The sequence below is a fragment of the Canis lupus genome, chromosome 3 (genome assembly GCF_011100685.1).
Source record: "Canis lupus familiaris isolate Mischka breed German Shepherd chromosome 3, alternate assembly UU_Cfam_GSD_1.0, whole genome shotgun sequence".
Taxonomy (NCBI): Eukaryota; Metazoa; Chordata; class Mammalia; order Carnivora; family Canidae; genus Canis; species Canis lupus.
In genome coordinates this window covers 38189881-38212179 of record NC_049224.1, presented here as the reverse complement: position 1 = coordinate 38212179, position 22299 = coordinate 38189881, and the positions used below count along the sequence as shown (strand labels likewise).

Genomic DNA, 22299 nt, shown 5'->3' with positions numbered 1-22299 from the left:
ACATCACCCTTTCTCTTTTTTAAAGTTTTTACTTTAATTCCAGTTAATTAACATACAGTGTTATATTAGTTTTAGGTGTACAATATAGTAATTTGACAAGTCCATACATCACCCGGTGCTCAGGACAAGTGCATTCCTTAATCTCCATCTCCCTCTCTTCTGGTGACCTTCAGTTTGTTCTGCATAGCTAAGAGTCTGATTCTTGATTTCTCTCTCTCTCTCTTTTTCCCTTTGCCCATGTGTTTTGTTTCTTAAATTCCAGATATAAGTGAAATCATGTGGTATTTGTCTTTCTCTGACTTAATTCACTTAGCATTATATTTACTAGCTCTGTCCATGTCATTGCAAATGGCAAGATTTCATTCTTTTCATGGCTAAATATAGTCTTTTGTATAAATATACCACATCTCCTATGTCTATTCATCAATTGATGAACACTTGGGCTACTTCCATATCTTTGCTATTATAAATAATGCTGCTATAAACATAGGGGTGCATATATCCCTTTGAATTAGTGTTTCTGTATCCTTTGGGTAAATATCCGTAATGGGATTGTTGGATCATAAGGTAGTTTTTTATTTTAACTTTTGAGAAATCTTCATACTGTTTTCCAGAGTGACTGTACCCGTTTGCATTCCCACCAACAGTGCACAGTATTCCTTTTTCTTCACCTCCTTGCCAACACCCATTTGTTTCTTGTGTTGTTGATTTTAGCCATTCTGACAACTGTGAAGTGATATCTCATTGTAGTTTTGATTTACATTTCCCCGATGGTAAATGATGATAAACATCTTTTCATGTGTCTGTTGAATCTGTATGTCTTCTTTGGAGAAATGTCTGTTCATGTCTTCTGCCCATTTTTAAATTGGATTATTTGTTTTTTGGGTCTTTGATTTGTATAAGTTTTTATACATTTTGGATGCTAACCCTTTTCAGATATCACCCTGATATGATAACACCCTTTCTGTGCTGTGCAGAGGTATGGGAATGACTCAGATATGACTTTAAATGTTCATAAGCTTGTGGGGGAGGCACCTATACAAACACATTTGAAATACAAGGCAGACTATAGGAAGCATTCTAATCAGACTTGCCAAGCAGTAAGAAAATATAAAGGGATAGAGGACTTATCAGAGGAGGAGAGGTGCTTCAGCTGGACTTGTTTAAGTGGGAAACTAGATGGCAGATTTGAGGAAAGGGGGTACTTTACACAAAAGCTGGAGGGGGGATAAGTGGCACCTCAGTCAGGCCAGCAGACCCTGTGAACTGAAGCATAGTTCCCAGGCCAGGAGGGATGATGGGTGGGGAAGGGGAAAGATCAGACTGGGAATAGGGAGCAAGGTGAGAGATACCTGTGGATGCTGAGGGCTCAGGCAAGTACTTGCCAAGCAGGTGTGTGAATCCTGACCTGGAAGTCCTGTTCCAAGTACCTTCCTTCTCAAAGTCTTATTTGGCATAAGATTTGTGTCTGTGCAGCAAAGTATTGTTCCTGGGATTGGTTCCAGAGGTGAGTTTCCACTTCCATTTTCCCTGGATTTTTTACATATGTTTTAAAACAAGATAGTGGTGGGGCACCTGGATGGCTCAGGTAGTTAAGTGTCTGCCTTTGGCTCAGGTCATGATCTCTAGGTCCTGGGATTGAGCCTGGCATCTATTTTTAACTTTTTGAGGCAACTCCATACTGTTTTCCAGAGTGACTGTTTGCATTCCCACCAACAGTGCATGAGTACTCCTTTTTCTTGACATCTTTGCCAACGTCTGTTGAGTTGAGCCTGAGCCATGCTCAGCAGGGAGTTTGCTTCTCTCTCTCTTCCTCTCTCCCTCTGCCCCTCCCCACCGTTCATTCTGCCTCTCTAATAAATAAATAAAATCTTAGAAAAAAACACAAGATAGTGTTGACTTTTGAATGACTTAATTGGCATAATTCCTGAAATAAAGAAGCTGAGGTGGTAGATTAAAATATATATTTGCTTTGTTTTTTTTTTTTTTTTTTTTTTTAATTTTTATTTATTTATGATAGTCACACACACAGAGAGAGAGGCAGAGACACAGGCAGAGGGAGAAGCAGGCTCCATGCACCGGGAGCCCGACGTGGGATTCGATCCCGGGTCTCCAGGATCATGCCCTGGGCCAAAGGCAGGCGCCAAACCGCTGCGCCACCCAGGGATCCCTATATTTGCTTTGTAAATTAAACTCATATTCCTTTGAACAATGCCTCTGCAAATGAAAAAGGGTAGAGAGGGAGGAGGGAGAGGAATTTAAAATCTTTGGTATTGTTATCAAAGGTAATCATAAAAATAAATAAAAGAATAACTAGATTAGGCAGAGGCCTACAGGTCTTCAATGCTTTGATCACCATAAACTCTTTTTTTTTTTTAAGATTTTATTTATTTAACCATAAACTCTTCATAAACTACTTTTCTGTAGATTCTCCACTGACTGACAGATAAAGTGGGGTTTTCCACTTGGGGGAACTACGATCCTCAAACATTTGGAACACAGAGGAAACTCCACTCTCTGGAAGGCAGAGGTCCATCCTGGTGAGTCTTTGGACCCAAGTTGGTCAAAATATGCAGCCTCTCTCCAAAGGATTCTTGGCCCCATCAACAGTTGAAAATTGGCAGCAACTTCTTTACATAACCCTTCCCCATGCCACATGGCTCCAGGCTTGTGGGAGCTGGAGTTCTTAGCACGCCTTCACTGCTGGCCATTCTGCAATGGAGGACAGAAGCTCTGGAGAGTCTACCATGGAGGTATCAAGAGGATCCCAAGTGGACCGTGGCTTCCTGTCCTATCATACCGGCTTTCTTTTCATTTTTTTTTCTCTTTTCTCTTCTTATTTATTTATTTATTTATTTATTTTTGGCAGTGGATTATGTTGCAATGTTGGCAGATGATGTGAGCTAAGATAACAAGCACATGGATGAAAAACCTGCCAAATATTAAACATTTTAAAATTTTCAGAATAAACTCCACAATGAAAATAAAACCAGTGACTTTGCTGTGGAAATAATCAATTATATCAAAGCTTTGTGGAAGTCTCAGTGGCATAAATGTCAAGAACTGGTAGGACCAGTCTGGGCAAAGAAGAATAGTATGCCTGGAACTGCTGTGGAGTGGCCTCATCATGGGTGGAGCTTCTGGAAGTTCCATAAAAAGAGCATTATCTGAGCTGGTTTTCCTTTTCACAAAATTCTTGACATCTCATTCATCTATAAGTCTGCCAACCACATGTAAGGAGCCCCAGTGCATCACAGTGCTGGAATCCATTCAAGTCTGAATGTAACATTCTGCCCTCTGGTAGGACCTAATGGTGTACTTCCAAATTCCAAACGTAAGTTGCAGCTCATGCTTCTTAAATCTTTACTGTGTAGCAGTGGCAAATCTCCCCAAATATGAGTCCAGTTATATGAAAGTCACTTTTACCTTTTCTTCCTTTAAGATATCTGTGTTCCTGAGAAGAAATTTGGGCAGGAGCCATGGCAAGAAGTTATTTCACCTCTGTGTGACTTGGTTTATAGGAGCTGACGCGTAAGAACAGATCTCTGGGAGATGAAAGGATGTGCATGAGCCTCATAAAGTCAGCTGTGCCTTCTCACAGATCAGCACTGCGAGATGCCTCAGAGCATATAAACGTTCTACAAGCTGTGCTCCCTTGACACCTGGCACAGAAGTTATTTATATTTCATGCATCATGCCTCACTGGAGAGGGAGACCTCCTAATGGTCTTCAAGATAATCTATCAGTCTCATCTCTTTTGAGTAATGCTTCATAGCTACTAAAATTTGGATTTTCCCCAATTTGGTTGCAGGAACCCATAAAGCAAAAATGCACTCAAAACAAATTTAGGCGCATCCAGTAAATCTCAGTACAGTTTAAGCAAAACGTTCTGGGAATAGAGTGCCCTTGTTACTTGAATCTTTGTTTCAATTAGCAGAATGACTTTGAGTTTTAATCTTTTGATAAAAATCTCTTGAAAAGTCTCTGAACAACAGGCCAAGGCACGCTGCTATGGAGAAGGGTAACAAGTATGAGCACACAGAGCTTAGACTGGTTAAGGGCTAGTTCTGTGGGATGCCTGGGTGGTTCAGCGGTTGAGCGTCTGCCTTCTGCTCTGGGTGTGATCCCGGTGGTGATCCCGGAGCCCAGGATTGAGTCCCTCATCCAGCTCCTTGCAGGGACCCTGCTTCTCCTACTGCCTATGTCTCTGCCTCTCTCTGTATCTCTCATGAATAAATAAATAAAATCTTAAAAAAAAAAAGGCTAGTTCTGCAAAGTGTGGAAACATCAGGAGAGATTCTGGCATTTTATTTTTTAAACAATTTTAATAGATCTTATTATTTTTTTTTTAGATTTTATTTATTTATTCATGAGAGACACAGAAAGAGAGGCAGAGACATAGGCAGGGGGAGAAGCAGCCTCCATGCAGGGACCCCAGTGCAGGCTTGATCCCAGGACCCTGGTATCCCTACCTGAGCCGAAGGCAGATGCTCAATCACTGAGCCACCCAGGTGCCCCAGATCTTATTTTTTAAAACAGTTTTAGATTTACAGAAAAATTGAGAAGATAATATAGAGAGTTCCCATATATCCTGCACTCTTCTATTATCAATATCTTATATTATTATGGTACATTTATGCTGTGAAATAAGAATATATGTGTGGTATATATTTATATTTATAAGGTAACATATATACTATGGTATATTGTTATAATTAATGAAACAATATTAATATATTTTCATTAACTAAGACTACGTCCAGATATCTTTAGTTTTTTCTAATATCCTTTCTTCTGTTCTAGAGATCCATGTTACATTTATTTTTTTCCAGCTTTGGGGATCCCTGGGTGGCGCAGCGGTTTGGCGCCTGCCTTTGGCCCAGGGCGCGATCCTGGAGACCCGGGATCGAATCCCACATCGGGCTCCCGGTGCACGGAGCCTGCTTCTCCCTCTGCCTGTGTCTCTGCCTCATTCTCTCTCTCTCTCTGTGACTATCACAAATAAATAAATAAATAAATAATTATTTTTTTCCAGCTTTATTGAGATACAATTGACACATAACACTGTGTCAGTTGAAGGTGTACAGTGTGTTGATTGGATACATTTATAAATTGCAAGATGATTACTGCCATAGTATGAGCTATCACCTCCATCCTTTCACAAACTTAACATTTCTTTTTTGTGGTGAGAACATTTAAGATCCATTCTTTTTTTTTTTTTTAAGATCCATTCTTTTTAGCAACATTCAAGTACATGGCACAGAATGATTACTATCATCACCATGCTGTACATTAGACCCCCAAACCTATTAATGTTACAACTGGAAGCTTGTACCTTTTGACCAACATCTCCTCATTTCTCCCAGCCCCTGTTAACCACCACTGTATGCTCTGTTTCTCTGAGAGTCTAAAAAAGCTTAACTTTTTCAGATCCCACATGAAGTGAGATCATATGGTATTTGTCTCAGTATGACTTATCTCACTTAGCATAATGCCCTCAGGATCCATCCATGGTGTTACAAATGACAGGATTTCCTTCTGTCTCATGACTGAATCATTTTACTTTTTAAAGTTAATTATTTCTTTCCCAGTTGACTCAGAAGGCAAGCAAAAAAGGAACACTTTGGTTAAAGAGATTGTTAGTAATTAGTCCCAAATTTTCCATTGTCCCAAGCAACTGATTGGTTGAGGTTTTCCTTTCTCATCATGCCTAGTTCCTTCTTCCCAAGGGGGAATTAAACTTTTTCTTTTCTTTTCTTTTCTTTTCTTTTCTTTTCTTTTCTTTTCTTTTCTTTTCTTTTTTTAAGCCACTGGGATCAAGAGGAGTGGTGTCTGCTTTGAGGAGTCCCTACCTCACATGCTCCCTTTTACAATATCGCATCAGCCTGCAAGCAACATTCTTTAAACTTCTAGACTGGGCCCCTGGGGGCTTGGACATTCTCAAAAAAAAAAAAAAAAAAAAAATGACCCTATGTGAATTAAATTGGGGCAGCTCTCCATAGTCTCTTTTCATTTTGGAGAGTCTCAGTGCTTATTAAGATATTAAAGGCTCTGAGAAGTCATGCAGTGAAGCAAACTTTTTTGCTATTATGGAACCCCAAATTTCCTAAGCTAATTGACCTTTTCTTCTAAAATACTTCTGACTGGGATGCCTGGGTGGCTCAGTGGTTGAGCGCCTGCCTTTGGCTCAGGGCATGATCCTGGGGTCCTAGGATTGAGTCCCACATCGGGCTCCCTGTGTGGAGCCTGCTTCTCCCTCTGCCTATGTCTCTGCTTCTCTCTGTCTCTCATGAATAAATAATAAAATCTTAAAAAAAAATACTTCTATCTCTTAGAGCCACAGGAAGGATTTAGGAAGCCCTAAACTCAGATAACCATGAATTTAACCTCTGAGGTTCCCATAACTGTTCTGTGGTGAAGGAAACTGCCTCCAGAGGTCACATTCAAAGGTCTGGAGAATGGTTCCGGATGGTCCTTATTGAGGGCTCTCTTGGCTTTACTGGGATGGAATCATGTCCCAATGTGGATTCTATCTAAATGGCTCCTATGACTCAATATAGGCCATCTGTTCTGGCTGGGGAATGGTCCCTGATAGGAGTGAGTCTCCCAGCTAAATCAGCAGAAAGAGGAGGGAGACTCAAGCAGCCCTGCCCTTGCATCTGCCTTTTCAGACTCCAGGAAGAACACCTGCTTCTTGAGCTCCTCACTAGGCTATGACCACTGGACTGAGGGTTCTCTCAAGGGCCACTGGTGGCACTTGGCCTCTATGGTTCTACTCCCACATCCACCAAACCAGCTGAATGTCTTTCCCATGCAGGGGTTTTCAAACATGCCCTTCTTCTCCTAATCTCTTTCTTGGTCTTTGACTTTTTATCCAGCACATTTGCTAAGCTTGGACCCTGCTTTCTGTGCCCAACTCATGCTCCACATGGGGGCAGCATCTCCGTCAGCCCTTCCCAGCCAGCCCAGCCATGGGACTGTGGCCCTCTTTGGATGTCAAGCACATTCTATCCTAGCTCCTGTTGCTGTAGATGAGAACAATTGTGCATAGCCCTGTGCTCCCTGCTATACATGACCCCCCTGCAAAGGGCCACATCATGATATGGAAGCTCTCATATGCCTAGCAGGTGTTCAACTGGGTGTTAAATGATCTGCACAGCTCCCCATGCACAGACATCCTTTCCATACCATGCTGTACAGCTCTGGGCTTCCTATCTTGTGTGCTGGAGGCTTGGCATTTGCTGCCCTCTTGGAGGGCCTCATAGGAGGCTCAGCTCTGGCTATGCTCTTGGGGTTTCCACCCACACCTGACTGCCTTGCCTCTGCACCCTTGTAGATCACGCGGTTCTCTTGGCCAACCTCACTTGCCTCCAGGTCCCCAGCTCTGCCCCTTCTGGGAGCTACAAAAAGACTAGAGTTTTCCCTCACTCACTGCTGGAAGGTCAATAGCTTTCCCCTGCCTTCACTCATCTTGCAGGGTGACCTAAGACATGCAGACCAACTGAAGATACCAGCTCTAATCTGTAGATTCAATGTCATCAAATTAGTGTCTTTTGTTTTTAAAGAATGCAAATTAAAGTCATTTTTATTTGTAATTAATTTAACTTTTTAATAGTTTATATATCTACATGGTTCAAACATTTTATTTTTTTAAAGATTTTATTTATTTATGAGAGACACACAGAGAGAGGCAGAGACATAGGCAGAGGGAGGAGCAGGCTCCTTGTGGGGAGCCTGATGAGGGACTCAATTTCAGGACCCCAGGATCACAACGTGAGCCAAAAGCAGATGCCCAACCACTGAGCCACCCTGGCTCGAACATTTTAAAAGCATTAGCAGGTTTATGGGGAAGTCTCCCATCCACATCTGGCAGCTATCTACAGTTTCCACATCTCCAAAATTGGTAACACTTGTTTGGATTTATTTTGTTACCATCTGAAGATGGTGTGTGCAGGCAAGTGTAAGTACAGGTTCAAAAATGGAAATGGTTCCACCACTCTGGAAACCACTGCCCTAGTGTCAGGTCATCCTTGGGCACAGGGAAGTGGAAAGTTGCCCAAGTGATTTTGGAAACTGTCGGAGATGAGCTAGACTCTAACCTGGAAACAAAGAGAACAATGAGGAGAAGCAGGGTGGCTTTTCCGTGATATGTTCAAATAGCCCTGAGACTCCTTTATAATAATTGAAATCCCCTCCTTCTCTTTATCCCCATCTCAAAATACCTAATAATAACCACATTTTTTTACTCTCCTATAAGTCACTGTAAATTAAATAAACCTAAATTATTTTGTTATGGAAAACTGTATGTAACATAAAATTTATAATTTTAACCATTTTAAAGTGTACAGTTTAGTGGCACTAAGCTCACACACATTGTTATGTAACCATCGCCACCATCCATCTCCAGAAATTTTTCATCATCTCAACCTGAAACTCAGCCCTCCTCCCCCAGAGTCCCTGGTAACCACCCTTATGCTCTCTGTCTCTATGAAATTGATTGTTCTAGGGACCTCATATAGGTGGAATAATACAGTATTTTTCCTTTTGCGACTGTTTTATTTCTCTGAGCATAATATCCTCAAGGATCATCTATCCATGTTGTAACAAGTGTCAGAATTTCCTTTCTTTTAAAGCTGAATAATATTCCATTATATGTACAGACCATGTTTTGTTTATCCATTCATCTGGTTTTTTTTAAAGATTTTTATTTATTTATTCATGATAGAGAGAGAGAGAGAGAGAGGCAGAGACACAGGCAGAGGGAGAAGCAGGCTCCACGCTGGGAGCCCGACGCAGAACTCGCAGAACTCGATCCCAAGTCTCCAGGATTACACCCTGGGCCGAAGGCAGGCACTAAACCGCTGAGCCACCCAGGGATCCCCTCCATTCATCTGTTAGTGGGCTTTCATGTTGTTTCTATTTCTTTGCTGTGAATATGTTGCTATGAACAAGTATGCAAATATCTGAGTCCCTGTTTTCAATTCTTCTGCATATGTACCCAGAAGTGGAATTGATGGATTAAATGGTGATTCTTTTTTCAAATTTTTTGAGGAACTACCATACTGTTTTCCACAGCAGCTGCACAATTTTATATTTATGCCAGCAAAGCACAAGGGTTCCAATTTTTCAACATCATGCCAACTTTTGTTGTTTTCTGTGTTTGTGGGTTTTTTTTAAAAAAAGATTTTATTTATTAGAGAGAGAGAGTGAGAGTGAGAGAGAGCACAAGCAGGGAAGAGAGGGAGAAGCAGTGAGGCTTGATTCTAGGACCCTGAGATCATGACCTGAGCTGAAGGCAGATGCTTAACCCACTGTGCCACCTGGGTGCCCCTGTATTGTTTTAAGTAATAGCCATACTAATGGGTGTGAAGTGGAAATTAACTCATAATACTCATAACAGCCTTATGAAGGAGATAGAATAATTATCTCCATATTACACATAAGACACAATGAGTCACTGTGAGAACAACTTGTTTAAGGCACCATGACTAGTAAGTGGCAGCTACAGAATAAAAAATGGAACAATCTTTCTCAAGACCTGTGCTCTGAGCCAATCTGCCACACTGCGTCTCTGCTGGATATACCAGCATTCTTCTGGGATTCACCCTTACTCTGTTCCTTCATAGCTTTCTCAGTAGATATTTAGACTGAATTTTCCTGTTGAGTATTGAAATTTTATTTTATTTTTTGAGTATTAAAATTTTAGAGAAAGAGGAATAGATGGAAATGAGCAGGATCCTCAAATCCAGACTCTCAGACCATGGTAACCCTGTGTTGCTTTGAGTTGGGACCTTGAAGGGACACTGGGGAAAAAAGGTAAATAAACCAGTTTGTACAGGAACTGCAACTCAGTTTAGGGTTATGTGTGTAAAAATATCAAGTCTTACAACTGAATTAAGGTGATCCTAGATCGTTAATGCTTCAAGGTACTTGAAAGGAAAAAAAAATGGTAATCTTCTCTGGAGGAAGATAACAACATCCTAAGTCTCAGTGTATTTCTACAAACAATTTTTTTACATATAATTTATGCAAACAGTTAAAGATAACCAGACACTTAGGGATACAGAACAATATGTAAAAGAACTAGCAGAAACAACAGGCAATAGAAGAAGACTGCCAAGGTTACCATGTATTGAAATTACCAGACATGGGCTTTAAGGCCATAATACTTATGTAACCAATGAGATAGAAGACAAAGTTGAAAACTTTTGCAGAAAGCTTCAAAAAGTATTCTCACAGCTTTTAAAAAATAGCCAACTAGAAATGGTAGAATTGAACAATCTGCTAACTGAAGTTAAGAATTCAGTGAATTAGATTAACAATGTATTAAACCAATTAAAGAGAGAATTGGTGGGGAGCCTGGGTGGCTCAGTGATTGAGCATCTGCCTTTGGCCCAGTGTGTGACCCCGGGGTCCTGAGATTGAGTCCCACATTGGGCTCCCTGCGGGGGGCCTGCTTCTCCCTCTGCCTGTGTCTCTGCCTCTCTATGTGTCTCTCATGAATAAATAAATAAAATCTTTAAAAAAAAAGAGAGAAAGATAATTGGTGAACTGGAAGCCAAATTAGAAGAAATTATTCAGAGTGTTATAGTAGAGAGAAAAGTGAACACAGAAGAGAGGATAAATGCAGAGAATTCAAGGAAAAAGTCTGTTTATATAGAATCCTGGAAACAATAGAGAGAAAATAGAGTAGAAACAACAACTGAGGAGATAATTTTCTGAGAATTTCCCAAACTTATAAAATATATTAACCAACAATTTAATTGATTGGAACTTAAGTGTTCAAATCAATTCCAAGCAGAGTAAATACAAAAAAGTACAGATCTTGACATACAATAGTGAAGTTCCTGAAAACCAAGGACAAAAAGAAAATCTTAAGAGCTTGAAGAGACAAACCCAAATTACCTTGAATAGAGCAGACAGCTATAAAAAAGGCATTTGATTTCTCAACAGAAATAATAAAAGTCAGAATGTGATGAAATGGTGTATTCAGAGTGCTGAAGGGAAACCATTGTCAACCTAGAATTTTATGCCAGCAAAATATCTATCAACAGCAAAAGGAAAATAGAGACATTTTCAGGCAAACAATAACAAAGAATTCATTTATAACAAGCACACATTTAAAGAATTACAAAGGGCTTCCTTTAGATAGAAGTAAAAATATCACAGACGGGGGGTATAGAGCAGAGAGAAATACAGAAAAATGAAATAGTAAATGTGTGTGTACATATACATAGTTACCAACTATATAAGGTAATATCAATAATATCTTGTGGGATTTAAATACTTGGTAATAACTTCTGGTTTCTGCTTGAACATGCATAGATTTGGGAATTCATCACCTCCATTCTTTCAACAAGAAAAATCTTAAGTCTATCAAAGAGTTGAAGTCATGGGAAATGACACCCAGAAGCCTGGAGAGACAGGTGAATGCAGAGAATCACAGTTCATGAGAACCAGGAATAGGCAAGAAAAGTTGAATTGTAACTGACATATTGCTGCAAGCTAACTATAGGCTAGCTTAAGAATGAACATCAAGGGGCTCAGTCTCAGGGAAGCCCCCATATTTTTGTGAGTATTACCTTCAAGAGCTCAGCTAGATTCTCAGAGTGAAGTTTAGAGAAAAATCCTCTCCTGCAGAGGGAGGGAGAAAGTATCCATTTTGATATATGCCCAGAGCCTTCCATTCTCCACTTGCCCTCAAGGAAAACTACTTTATCAAAGCCTAGTGACTGTGAGGGTAGGAAAATACACAGCTACATCTCCCTCTAGTTTTCCTGTCTCATTTAAGTGGGAGAGAAAAGCTGAGAAGCATTTGTGAAGGTCAGAGTCCAGGGGCAGAGACTCACTAAAAGTCTGAGCCTTGAGGTAGTATGATACAATGCTTCTCTACTCCTTGTACCTTGTCACTACCACAATGAGGCTCCCCTATATTATAATGGATCACAGCTGAAATAATTGCAAGCCTTGGACTCTTTTTAAGGAGTTTCAAGAGATCTCAAAGATAAAGGGGAGACCAAAAAATAAACAAAAGAGTTACTAGAGGAGAGTAAAACTTTACATACCTATAGTACAGTAAAGAGTAAACACAATGTAACTCCTAGCCAGATAAATATAAACCCTCAATTGAAGTCCCATTTACCTCAGTTCTTATTGTGTAATATATCATGCCTGGCTTTTAACAATTACAAGTCATGCTAAATGTCAAAAAAAATAAATAAAATAAAATAAAAAATAAAAACAAAACAGAAGAGACAAAGCAAACAACAGGACCAGACTCAGAAAACAGCAGAGATTCTGGAATTATCAGACTAAGAATTTCAAATAATTATGATTGATATACTAAGATCTCTAATGGAAAAAAATGGACTACGTGAAAAATTAGATGGGTAATGTAAATGGACAGATGGAAACCCTAAAAAAGAATCAAAATGAAATAAAATAAAATAAAATAAAAAGCACCATAACAGCAATTACCAATGCGATTAATGGGCTCACCAGTAGACCTGAAATAACTGAGAAAAGAATCAGTTTGATGAGGTCAATAGAAATTTCCAAAACTGAAATGCAAAGAGAAAAAGGAATGAAAAATAAAGAACATAATATCCATAAGCTATGGAAAAACTACAAAAGTTATAACATATATGGAATAGGAATACCAGAGGGAGAAGAAAGAAAAGGGAGAAAAGATATTTGCAGTAGTAATGACTATTTTCCAAATTTAATGACATACATCAAACCACAGTTCCAGGAAGCTCAGAGAATACTATTCATGATAAATACCTCAAAATCAACATTTACACATATCATATTCAAACTTCAGAAAATCAAAAGAAGGAGGAGAAGAAGAATAGAATATTTCATCCAATGCCAGCAGAATGTACATTCTTTTCAAGCTCACACTCACCAAGATAGACCACATTTGAGGACATAAAACACAACAACAAATTTTTAAAAATTAAAAAATATGTTTTTAGAACACAATGCAGTTAAACTGAAATCAATAATAGAAACATAACTGGAATGTCCCCAAATACTTGGAGATTAAACAACAGACTTGTAAATAACACATGGGTCAAAGAAGAAATCTCAAGAGAATTTTAAAAATATTTCGAGCTAAGTTAGAAAGAAAATACATTTAATGAAAATTTGTGGGATCCAATGAAAACAGTGTTTTAGAGAAATTGGTAGCCTTGATGTATATAATATAAAAAGAATATTCAAAATTAATACTAAGCTTTCACTTTAAGAAACTAGAGAAGGAAGAATAAATTAAATCTAACAGAAGAACAAGAAAAGAAATAATAAAATTAGAGCAGAAATTGATTGAATTAAAAGCAGGGAATCAATAGAGAAATAAGTTAACTTATTCTCTAAGAACTAAAAGCTTGTTCTTTGGAAAGATTAAGAAAATTGACAAATCTCTAATCAGGCCTGACCAGAAAAAAAGAGAGAAGACACAGTTACTAATATCAATTGTTTGATAGAAGCCATCACTACTAACCCCATGGACATTAACAGGGTAGTAAAGGAATACTAGAATATTATGAACAACTCTATGCCCACAGATTTTACAACTTAGATAAAATGAATCAATTCTTGAAAGACAATCTACCAAAACTCACACAGGAGAATAGATAAACTGAAGAAGCTCATATCTATTCAAGAAATCAAATCAATAATTAACAAGTTGACAATACTGCATATTATCATATAGATGTGTTCACTGGTGAATTACATGAATTATATGGGAAGCTAGATGGCTTCACTGGTGAACATACATTTAAGGAAGAAAATATGCCAATTCTCTATAGTCTATCAAGAAAATAGGAGCAAAGGGAATACTTCCTAACTTATTCTACAAGTCCGGCATTATTCTAATACCAAATTACAAACTGTAGAAAACTCCAGACAAATATCTGTTATGAACATAGAGTCAAAAATTCCTTATGAAAATATTAGCAAATCAAATCCAATAATGTATTTAAAAAGCTACATATCATGGCTAAGTGGAATTTATTCCAAGTATGCAAGGCTTGTCCAATACTCAAAAATGAACTAATGTAATGTAATCCATGACATCTATAGGCTAAAGATAAAAAATCATGTAACTGTATCAATAGATGCAGAAAATACATTTGACAAAATACAACACCCATAAATCATAAAAACTCTTAACAAATCAGGAATAGAGACGAACTTCCTCAATTTGATAAAAAACATATACAAAAACCCTACAGGTAGCGTTATACTTAAGGGCGAGAAACTAGAAACTTTTCTGCTAAGATTAGGAACAAAGCCAGGATGCCTCCTCTCACTACTCCTTTCAACATCATATAGAAATCACAATGAATGCAATAGATAATGAAATGAAATAAAAGACATACAGATTTGAAATGAAGACATAAAATTGCTTTTGTTTCCAAACGACATGATAGTTTATGCAGAAAATCCAAAAAAAACTGGCAAAATTTTTAAAAAAAATTAAATTTAAAAATTTTCAATTTAAAATACACAATAACAGCAAAGCTACAGAATATAAGATTAATAGACAAAAGTCTATTACTTTCTTATATACCAGCAATGAACAAGTAGAATTTGGAATTAAAAATATAATACCATTTACATTAACACCAAAAAAGTGAAGTACTTAGTAGTAAATCTAACAAAATATGTATAAGATCAATATGGGGAAAACTATAAAATTCTAATGAAAGAAATCAAAGAAAGGTGACCTTAGGTTTGAGGATGACTCTAGATACAATACCAAAAGAATGATCAGAAAAGAAAGAAAAAACTGCTAAGTCAAACTTATAAAAATAAAAAACTTCTACTCTGTGAAAGACATTGCTAAGAGAATGAAAAAACAGACAAGAGCCTGGGAGAAAATATCTGCAAAACATTTCTGATAATGGACTTATATCCAAAATATACACAAGGCTTTAAACACTCAACAATAAGAAAACAAGCAACCCAATTAAAAATTGGAAAAAGATGTGGACACCTCACCAAAGATATACAGAGGCAAATAAACATATGTTATCAGAAATAGCAGAAATTGCAAATTAAAACGACAAAGAACACCAACACACATACCATGAAATGGTTAAAACCTTAAGAAAGACAATATCAAATGTTATCAAGGATGTGGAACAACAGAAATATTTATTTTCCCTGGTCAGAATGTCTCTTTAGAATACAGTTTGGCTTTTCTTACAGAGCTAAACACAGTCTTATAATGTGATCCAGCAATTGAGCATCTAGATTTGTAGCCAAATGAAAAAAATGAATTCAAAACTTCTATCCACACAAATCTACACACAAATGTTTATAGCAACTTTATTCACAGTCACTAAAACTTGAAGCAAACAATCTGTCCTTCAATAGATAAATGAATGAGCAAACTGTGATACAACCAAACAATGGAATATTATTCAGCACTAAAAACAAATGAGTTATCAATCCAGAAAAATACATGGAGGAAGCCTAAAGGCATATTTCTAAGAGAAGGAAGACAGTCTGAAAAGGCTACACACTGTATGATTGCAACTATAAGGCATTCTGGAAAAGGCAAAACCATGAAGATATTAAAAAGAACAGCTGATGGCAGAGGTTCAATGATATGGGAGGGATATATTGGTGAAGCACAGGGAATTTTTAGGATGGGGAAACTATTCTGTATGATATTGTGATGGTGGACACACTACTATGGATTTTTCAAAACTCACAGAACATGCAACACAAAGAGAGAACCTTAATGTAATCTATAGGTTTTGATTAATAATAATGTATCAACATTGGTTCATCAATTATAACAAATGTACCATATATTGCAAGATGTTAATAATTGAGAAAATTGTGAGGGGAAGAGAGAGAGTAAATGAGAAGTCTCTGTATTATATGCTCAATTTTCTATAAACCTAAAACTGCTCTAAAAAAATACATTCTAGTAATTTAAAAAGTACATGACATTAATAGCCCACAAATTGAGGGTATCAAATGGATTTGAAATTCTAAGGCCTTTGCATTGACTAGAAAGAGGTAAAAGTACTGGGCCACCTGTCTCTCAGTGGTTGAGCATCTGACTTTGGCTCAGGTTGTGATTCTGCGGTCCTGGGATCAAGTCCCTCATCAGGCTCCCCACAGGGAACCTGCTTCTCCCTCTGCCTATATCTTTGCCTCTCATGAATAAATAAATAAAATATTTTTTAAAAAATCACTACACTTTGATAAACCAAGAATGCAAGGCGGTAGTCCCAGGCAAACAATAAAAATGTAGGAAAAGAGTATGATTTCCAATCCAAAAGAGAGGAAAAAGATAACAATAAAAATAATCTAAAAGAAGGCAGAAAATGAGATAAATGGGGAAATAAAACAGGCAAGAAATAGAAAGTGCAAAGTAAGATAGTAGGTTTAAATAACCACATCCGAATATATATATATATATATATATATATATATATATATATATCTGTGCTTAGTCTTTTTTTTAAAAAATATTTTATTTATTTATTCATGAAAGACACAGGTAGAGAGAGAGGCAGAGACACAGGCAGAGGGAGAAGCAGGCTCCACACAGGGAGCCGGACGTGAGACTCGATCCCAGGTCCCCAGGATCACGCCCTGGGCTGAAGGCGGCGCTAAACCACTGAGCCACCCAGGCTGCCCTGTGCTTAGTGTTTTTTTTGTTTTGTTTTGTTTTTGTTTTTTTTTTGTTGTTGTTGTTTTTTTTTTTTTTTTTTTTTTTTTTTTTTTTTTTTTTATGTGCTTAGTGTTAATACTCTGCTTTGCCGACTTAAAATCCTTAATTTTTGAGGAAAGGGTCAGGTGGCATTCTAATGTTGCACTGGGACCCAGCAAATCTTGTAAGCATTCCTGACAAAAGTCCCTCCAGCTTCAAATCAATGCCGGCCAGTGTCCCTCACGTTGCCTCCTCAGGAGCTTGCAGGCCTGGAAAGCAAGCTGCAAGGGATGCGTAGACCAAAATCAAGCTCAGAGGCCTCATCACAGAGATCAGCCTTTTCATTTTCATGTGATGTTGCTTTTGGTCGAGCCATCTCTCCTGTGAACTGCCCCAGGGACAGTCAGGGAGAGCCCCAGGCGCTTGGCAGGTCTCTGGAGCAGAGGTTCCTCCGCCTTGAGGGTAGACAGATGGGACTAGGCAGGAGAGTCCATCCCAGGAGCTACTGGTGCAACTGTTACAGGGCCTACCCTGGGGCTTGCCCTTCGACTCTGTCCAGCTGAGGGGTCCCGGATAGGCTGGCCCTCCCCACTTTGGGTTATCTGGCAAGATCCTGGCAAGGCCATTTTCGGGACCTGGCTCTGCCCACAGCCCCATCTGTGAGCCGACTCCGTCAGCTTAGCTCTCTGCTGCCCCCACCTGACCATCTCTGGAACCCACCTGACCTCCTACAGTTTGCTCTCCTTTGCGAATGGGCACAGACAGACCTTTGTGTCAGTTGTCTGTGGGGACATCCCTACGTGTTGGCCCAGCAACTGGCTGCCTGTGGGGAGTGAATAAAGCACAGCAGGAAAGCTCCTGTTCTCCTCTGAAGACCAGGAAAGATGAGGAGGGGGTGGGCACGGAGTATGCTCTGGGAGGGCAGGCAGCAGGGCCAGGTCCTGTGCAGAGACAGGCTAGGTGGCCCAGGGACAGGAGGGAGGCCTCTGTCATCCCGATGCAGCCCACTGTTCTTGTGAAAGAGAAGTCGTCTCTTCCTGCAAGGAGAGGTGAGCCGAGCATCTGACACCTGTTTCTAGGCCAGAGGTTACAGAACACTTGAGAATGAGTGAAAGCCTACTTCATGGGAGCTTCATGGTGGGGCCATGCCCCAGATTCCGGAGGGCCAAGCCCGCAGGAGGGAAAACATGTGAAATTTGGTCAGTGGCCCAGAACATTCTCAGGTCTATAGCTTTCTGAATCTTAGTTTTGGAAACTGCCTCTTCCACACCACAGGTGGGGCTGGTCTTTAGGGAGGTTGCATTTCTAGATGGTAAACATATCAGGATGCTTCCATGTAGGTCAGGAAGCAGCCACTGCCCAGAGTCGCCTGGTGTCCCAGCCCCTCCCCTGGAACCCTGGACGCTTCACCATGATGTGGCAACTGCAGAGTTCATGCTGGGCACATCTGGGGCCTCTAGGACCTCCCCCAGTGCCCTGCCTGGTGTCTGATCTTTCTGCATCAACACTGCTGTTTACAAGGTCCCTGTGAGAAGCAAATGAGACCAAACGCAGAGAAAATATGTATAGACTGTACAGCAGCAGAATACTCATGGTATTATTACTAGCGGAGCCTGGAGGGGTCGGGGAAGGGGCCAGTGGGTAGGTGGGGGCAGTGAGAGTACCTTTGGGTCTCCCAGCTGCTTTCACACCCAACCACCAGGCTCAGCCAATCTCCACCTTGCCCTCCACTCTGGACTCTTCATGAGTTTAGATCCTGATTTCTTCTATTCTTTATTTTCTTTACATTCTAAAGTGATGGCTTGGCAGCTGTCCTCAAACAGTTGTGTTAAAATGTAAATTGCTGAAATAAGTCCCTGCTATCAACATAACGCAAAATGATGCTCTTGGCCAGGCTTAGCAGCCAGGCCTGCTTTCCATGGTTCAAGGTTTTATCCACAGCCATTAATCACATGAAAGCAGATATTAAAGGAGCATTAGCCAGGCCAGCTGCCGCACCATGTCCTGGGCCATTACAAGGATTACCCTTGGATAGCGCCCTCACCCCTCCCCGCTCAGTTGCAGGACATGGTGCAGCCCAAGAGGGGAGAGGGGGGTGGGGTATGGGAAGGGGTGCAGGCAGATCCATGACCCCCAAGTGTGCCTGGACCTCGAGCTACACACATGCTCTTCCTTCTTGCCTTCTCAATGGCCCTAGAAGTAGCTCCTCTCCCTCTGACCTCTCAGCTCACTCCAGTAGGTTACTGAAGCCGGTGTGACAACTGTAGGGGCAAACAGATGGATGTACCAGTGGGCTCCTGGAGCGGAAAGGTTGGCACTTGGCGAGCTGGGAGGAGGAGTGCCAGCAAGGTGGCTGCTCTGTGGGCAGAGAGGGCAGGGCTGTGGGCAGCGAGCTCATTCCCAGACCCTCCGCAGGGCCACGCAGGGGCCCAAGCAGCCTGGGCAGGTGCTTCTCAAGCCAGCCTATGGTGACTTCCTGTGTGCTGGGCTCACTGACTCAGCGCTTCTGCGGCAGCTGGGTCGTGCCAAGTCCCAGTTGGTAAATATCCAGGCACAATTTCTTTTGCTTACTACCCAATAAGCCCTAACTGATACTGTAATGGAGTGACCACTGGCTACCCAGCCAAATGTGCACCCCACACAAAAGGAGCTGATGCTCCTTTTGCTATGAACCAAGATTACCAGTATTATAAAGCCCTTGGCTTCAGAGGGCTCTGGGAGTAGGGGGCAGTGACAGTCTACAGATTCCCCTTCCTTGTGGAGACCTTTGCCATCTTTACTCTGACCAGCTCCCAGCTTCTCCAGTGGGCCGGGGAATCCATGTGCAGATGCATGTGGCTCAGTTTTTGTATCAGTGCTACCCAGATAGTCTCCTTAACCAGCAGGGGATTTGGAGAGCTGACGCTGGGAACCGGGCTGCACTCGAGGAAACGGGAAACGGAAGGAAAAGAACCCCAGTGAGTTGAATGCAAAGGCCAACCCCACGGAGGGCCTCATTTCCCTTAGTGGGGCCTTGATGACCAGAGAGAGCAGCTCACTCGTTCTCTAGTGTCTGCATTGCTGGGACACAAGGTGGACAGAACTGCTCTCTGGAGCTGTTGCTCCAGACTCAGAATAAACACACACACACACATGTTCATCATACCGAGTACTGGTTAGGGTGGTGAGGAGAAGGAAGGGGAGGGAAAGGGGATGGTAGGAGTAGCCATCTCAGATGGGGGTGACCCCAGAAAGGGCACCAATGAGCTGGTGGCTATCTGCGCAGGGCATGCTTGGGAGAAAGTGCGGCTCGCGCAGAGGCCCTCAGGTAGCACAAGTGGACAGGAGCAGGGCTGTCATGTGACCCGAGTGCTGAAGGGGACAGGAATGGGGTAGGATCTGGCAGGGCAGGGATAGCCCCAGCTGAGTTCAGCAGGTCACTGGTTTCTGGGCCTCGGTTTCCTAAAATGAAGGAATCAGGCTGATCCTAAGAATCTTAAAAGTGGGACACCTGGATGGCTCAGCGGTTGAGCATCTGCCTTTGGTTCAGGTTATGATCCGGGGTCCAGGTATTGAGTCTCGCATTGAGCTCCCCACAGGGATCCTGCGTCTCCCTCTGTCTGCATCTCTGCCTCTCTTTCTGTGTCTCTCATGAATAAGTAAATAAATAAAATCTTTAAAAAAAAATCTTAAAAGCATTCACATCCCAAAACAAAGAGAAGTGCATTACTTATGAACCCTTCTTTAGAAGCTAACACTGACCGGCACCCTAGATATGGGTACACATCCTGTATGCACAGACATCAGTACACGTTTGCTTGAGCACAGAGGGAATGATGGCAGGTTACATAGCACACAGCTAGATGGGAAGGGGATCAGGGAAAGGAAAAAGTAAGAGCCCACTATACGTATGTACAAATGGATAAAATACCCAGAAATGCAAGACAGAGTTAATTCTAAATCTGCGGATTTTTAGGGATACTTTTGAAAGAGTGAGTGGAACACTATATATGCAGAGTGATGAGAATTCTATACTTCTGCTGCAGTAAAGATGAGTCCTCTAATGTGCCCTTCCCCATACCCCTGTATATGCTTGTTGGTCTGTATGTGTAGGAGCCACACCACGCAAGGTGTGGCCTGGTGGGACATTGGCGAGGTCCTGGTCATCTCAGGGAGAGCAGGAGGGGACCGAAAGCTTGTGGCACTTCCTATGGATGTGGGCTGAGAGGGGATGGGCAGCAGGGAGCTGGGAGAGGGGCCCTGACAGGGACTTTGTGGAGTGTTCCAGGGAGCAAGAGGTGCCCAGTGTCTACAGCACTGGCTGTGTCTCCATGTGCGTTTTCCAGCCCCTGCCACACTTGCCATCTGCATTCAGGGACTGTCTCCTGCCATGGAATACATGTTATAGAGTCATTTAAAAATACAAGGCATTGGAAGCACTGTGTAGTTCAAACAAGCATTTCTTCCAAGCCTGTGGAATGCGAAATCCAGCCGGATCCAGAAACAATTAGCTCAACCTTCTCCTCCCCTAAATCTCCAATCTCAGCCTTCCTGACCCATCTCCTTTTTATAGTTGAATCAATCCACTTCATAATAGGTCAAAGCCAATTGCAGTAAAGGTATGTAAGTGGTCTACAGAGCTGAGGACCTGCAGCACCTTCTCCCTTCCCACCTGCTCCTGCCTACCCATCTCTATTCTCTGCTCTCCCCATGTCTCTCTCAATCCTTCTCCTACTCATGAGACACACAAGTAGGGCCATCGTGTTGGCTGTTACCTCTGCCTGAATGCTCTTCCCACAGGCATCTGGGAAGGCATCCCTCTCCTCCTTCAGGTCTTTGCCCAAAGCCTCCTTCCCTGGGGCTAAAGTCCAATTGCAACTCTGCTCCGAGGTCCTGACCCCTCTGCTGCTCTGTTAGTTTCCTTCTCCGTGTCCCTCATCTGGTTGACTCATCTGGGAGGACAGTGTTGTTTTCTTACGTGTTGTCACTAGATAACAAGCTGCAAGAACACTGCCCAGGACAGGGTGGTGCTAAATGTGTTTGTTGGGTAAATGCTGGTATGCATTTGGGGTTTTGTTTTGTTTTGTTTGTATTGCTTTTATTAAAACACCACGGCAGATTTGCAGAGGAAAACACAAAGAAGCATGCCACGTTTCCAACCAACTTACTAGCAGATGATAGGATTTTTTTGCCTTTCAGTCAGCATGCAAAAAACTAAAACTGTAACCTATTATGATCTTTTTCTTTATGGCATAAAATATATAGAAAGTTAAGGCACATGCAAGGCCAAGTCTTTTTACTGATGAAGAGACTGAGGCCTACAGAGGTTGAGTGGCTTCCCTGTAGTCACAAAGTGAGCTGGAAGATTTCCTTCTCAGCTTTTTTTCCACTCCCAGCTGCTCTCAGATTAGTTGCTGGTGCAGTCTCTGAGTTGAGGGTGGAGGATGCCAGCGTAGCATGCAGCCCACTGGCAGGCTGTATGGTGCTGCACAGGATCACACAAGACTTCAAGAGATATTTGCCTGCATTCCCAAGAGGGAATGTCTCTGAAGACACACTAAACCAATGTGGAAAACAACAATAACTTCCCTTAGAATACTCCCAGGAGCTTCTTTGAAAAGGGGCAGAGGAGAGGGACC

General features: G+C 41.2%; 1 protein-coding gene across 1 annotated transcript in view; it reads right to left on the bottom strand.

Annotated features, from left to right (window-relative positions):
* TRPM1 (transient receptor potential cation channel subfamily M member 1) overlaps nt 1-17307 on the bottom strand; it is a 123684-nt gene extending 106377 nt beyond the window's left edge. The window contains exon 1 of the mRNA XM_038533683.1: nt 17212-17307. Coding sequence (XP_038389611.1) covers nt 17212-17307 — 96 coding nt within the window. The remainder of the gene's footprint in view (nt 1-17211) is intronic.
* Between the last annotated feature and the right edge of the window lie 4992 nt (nt 17308-22299).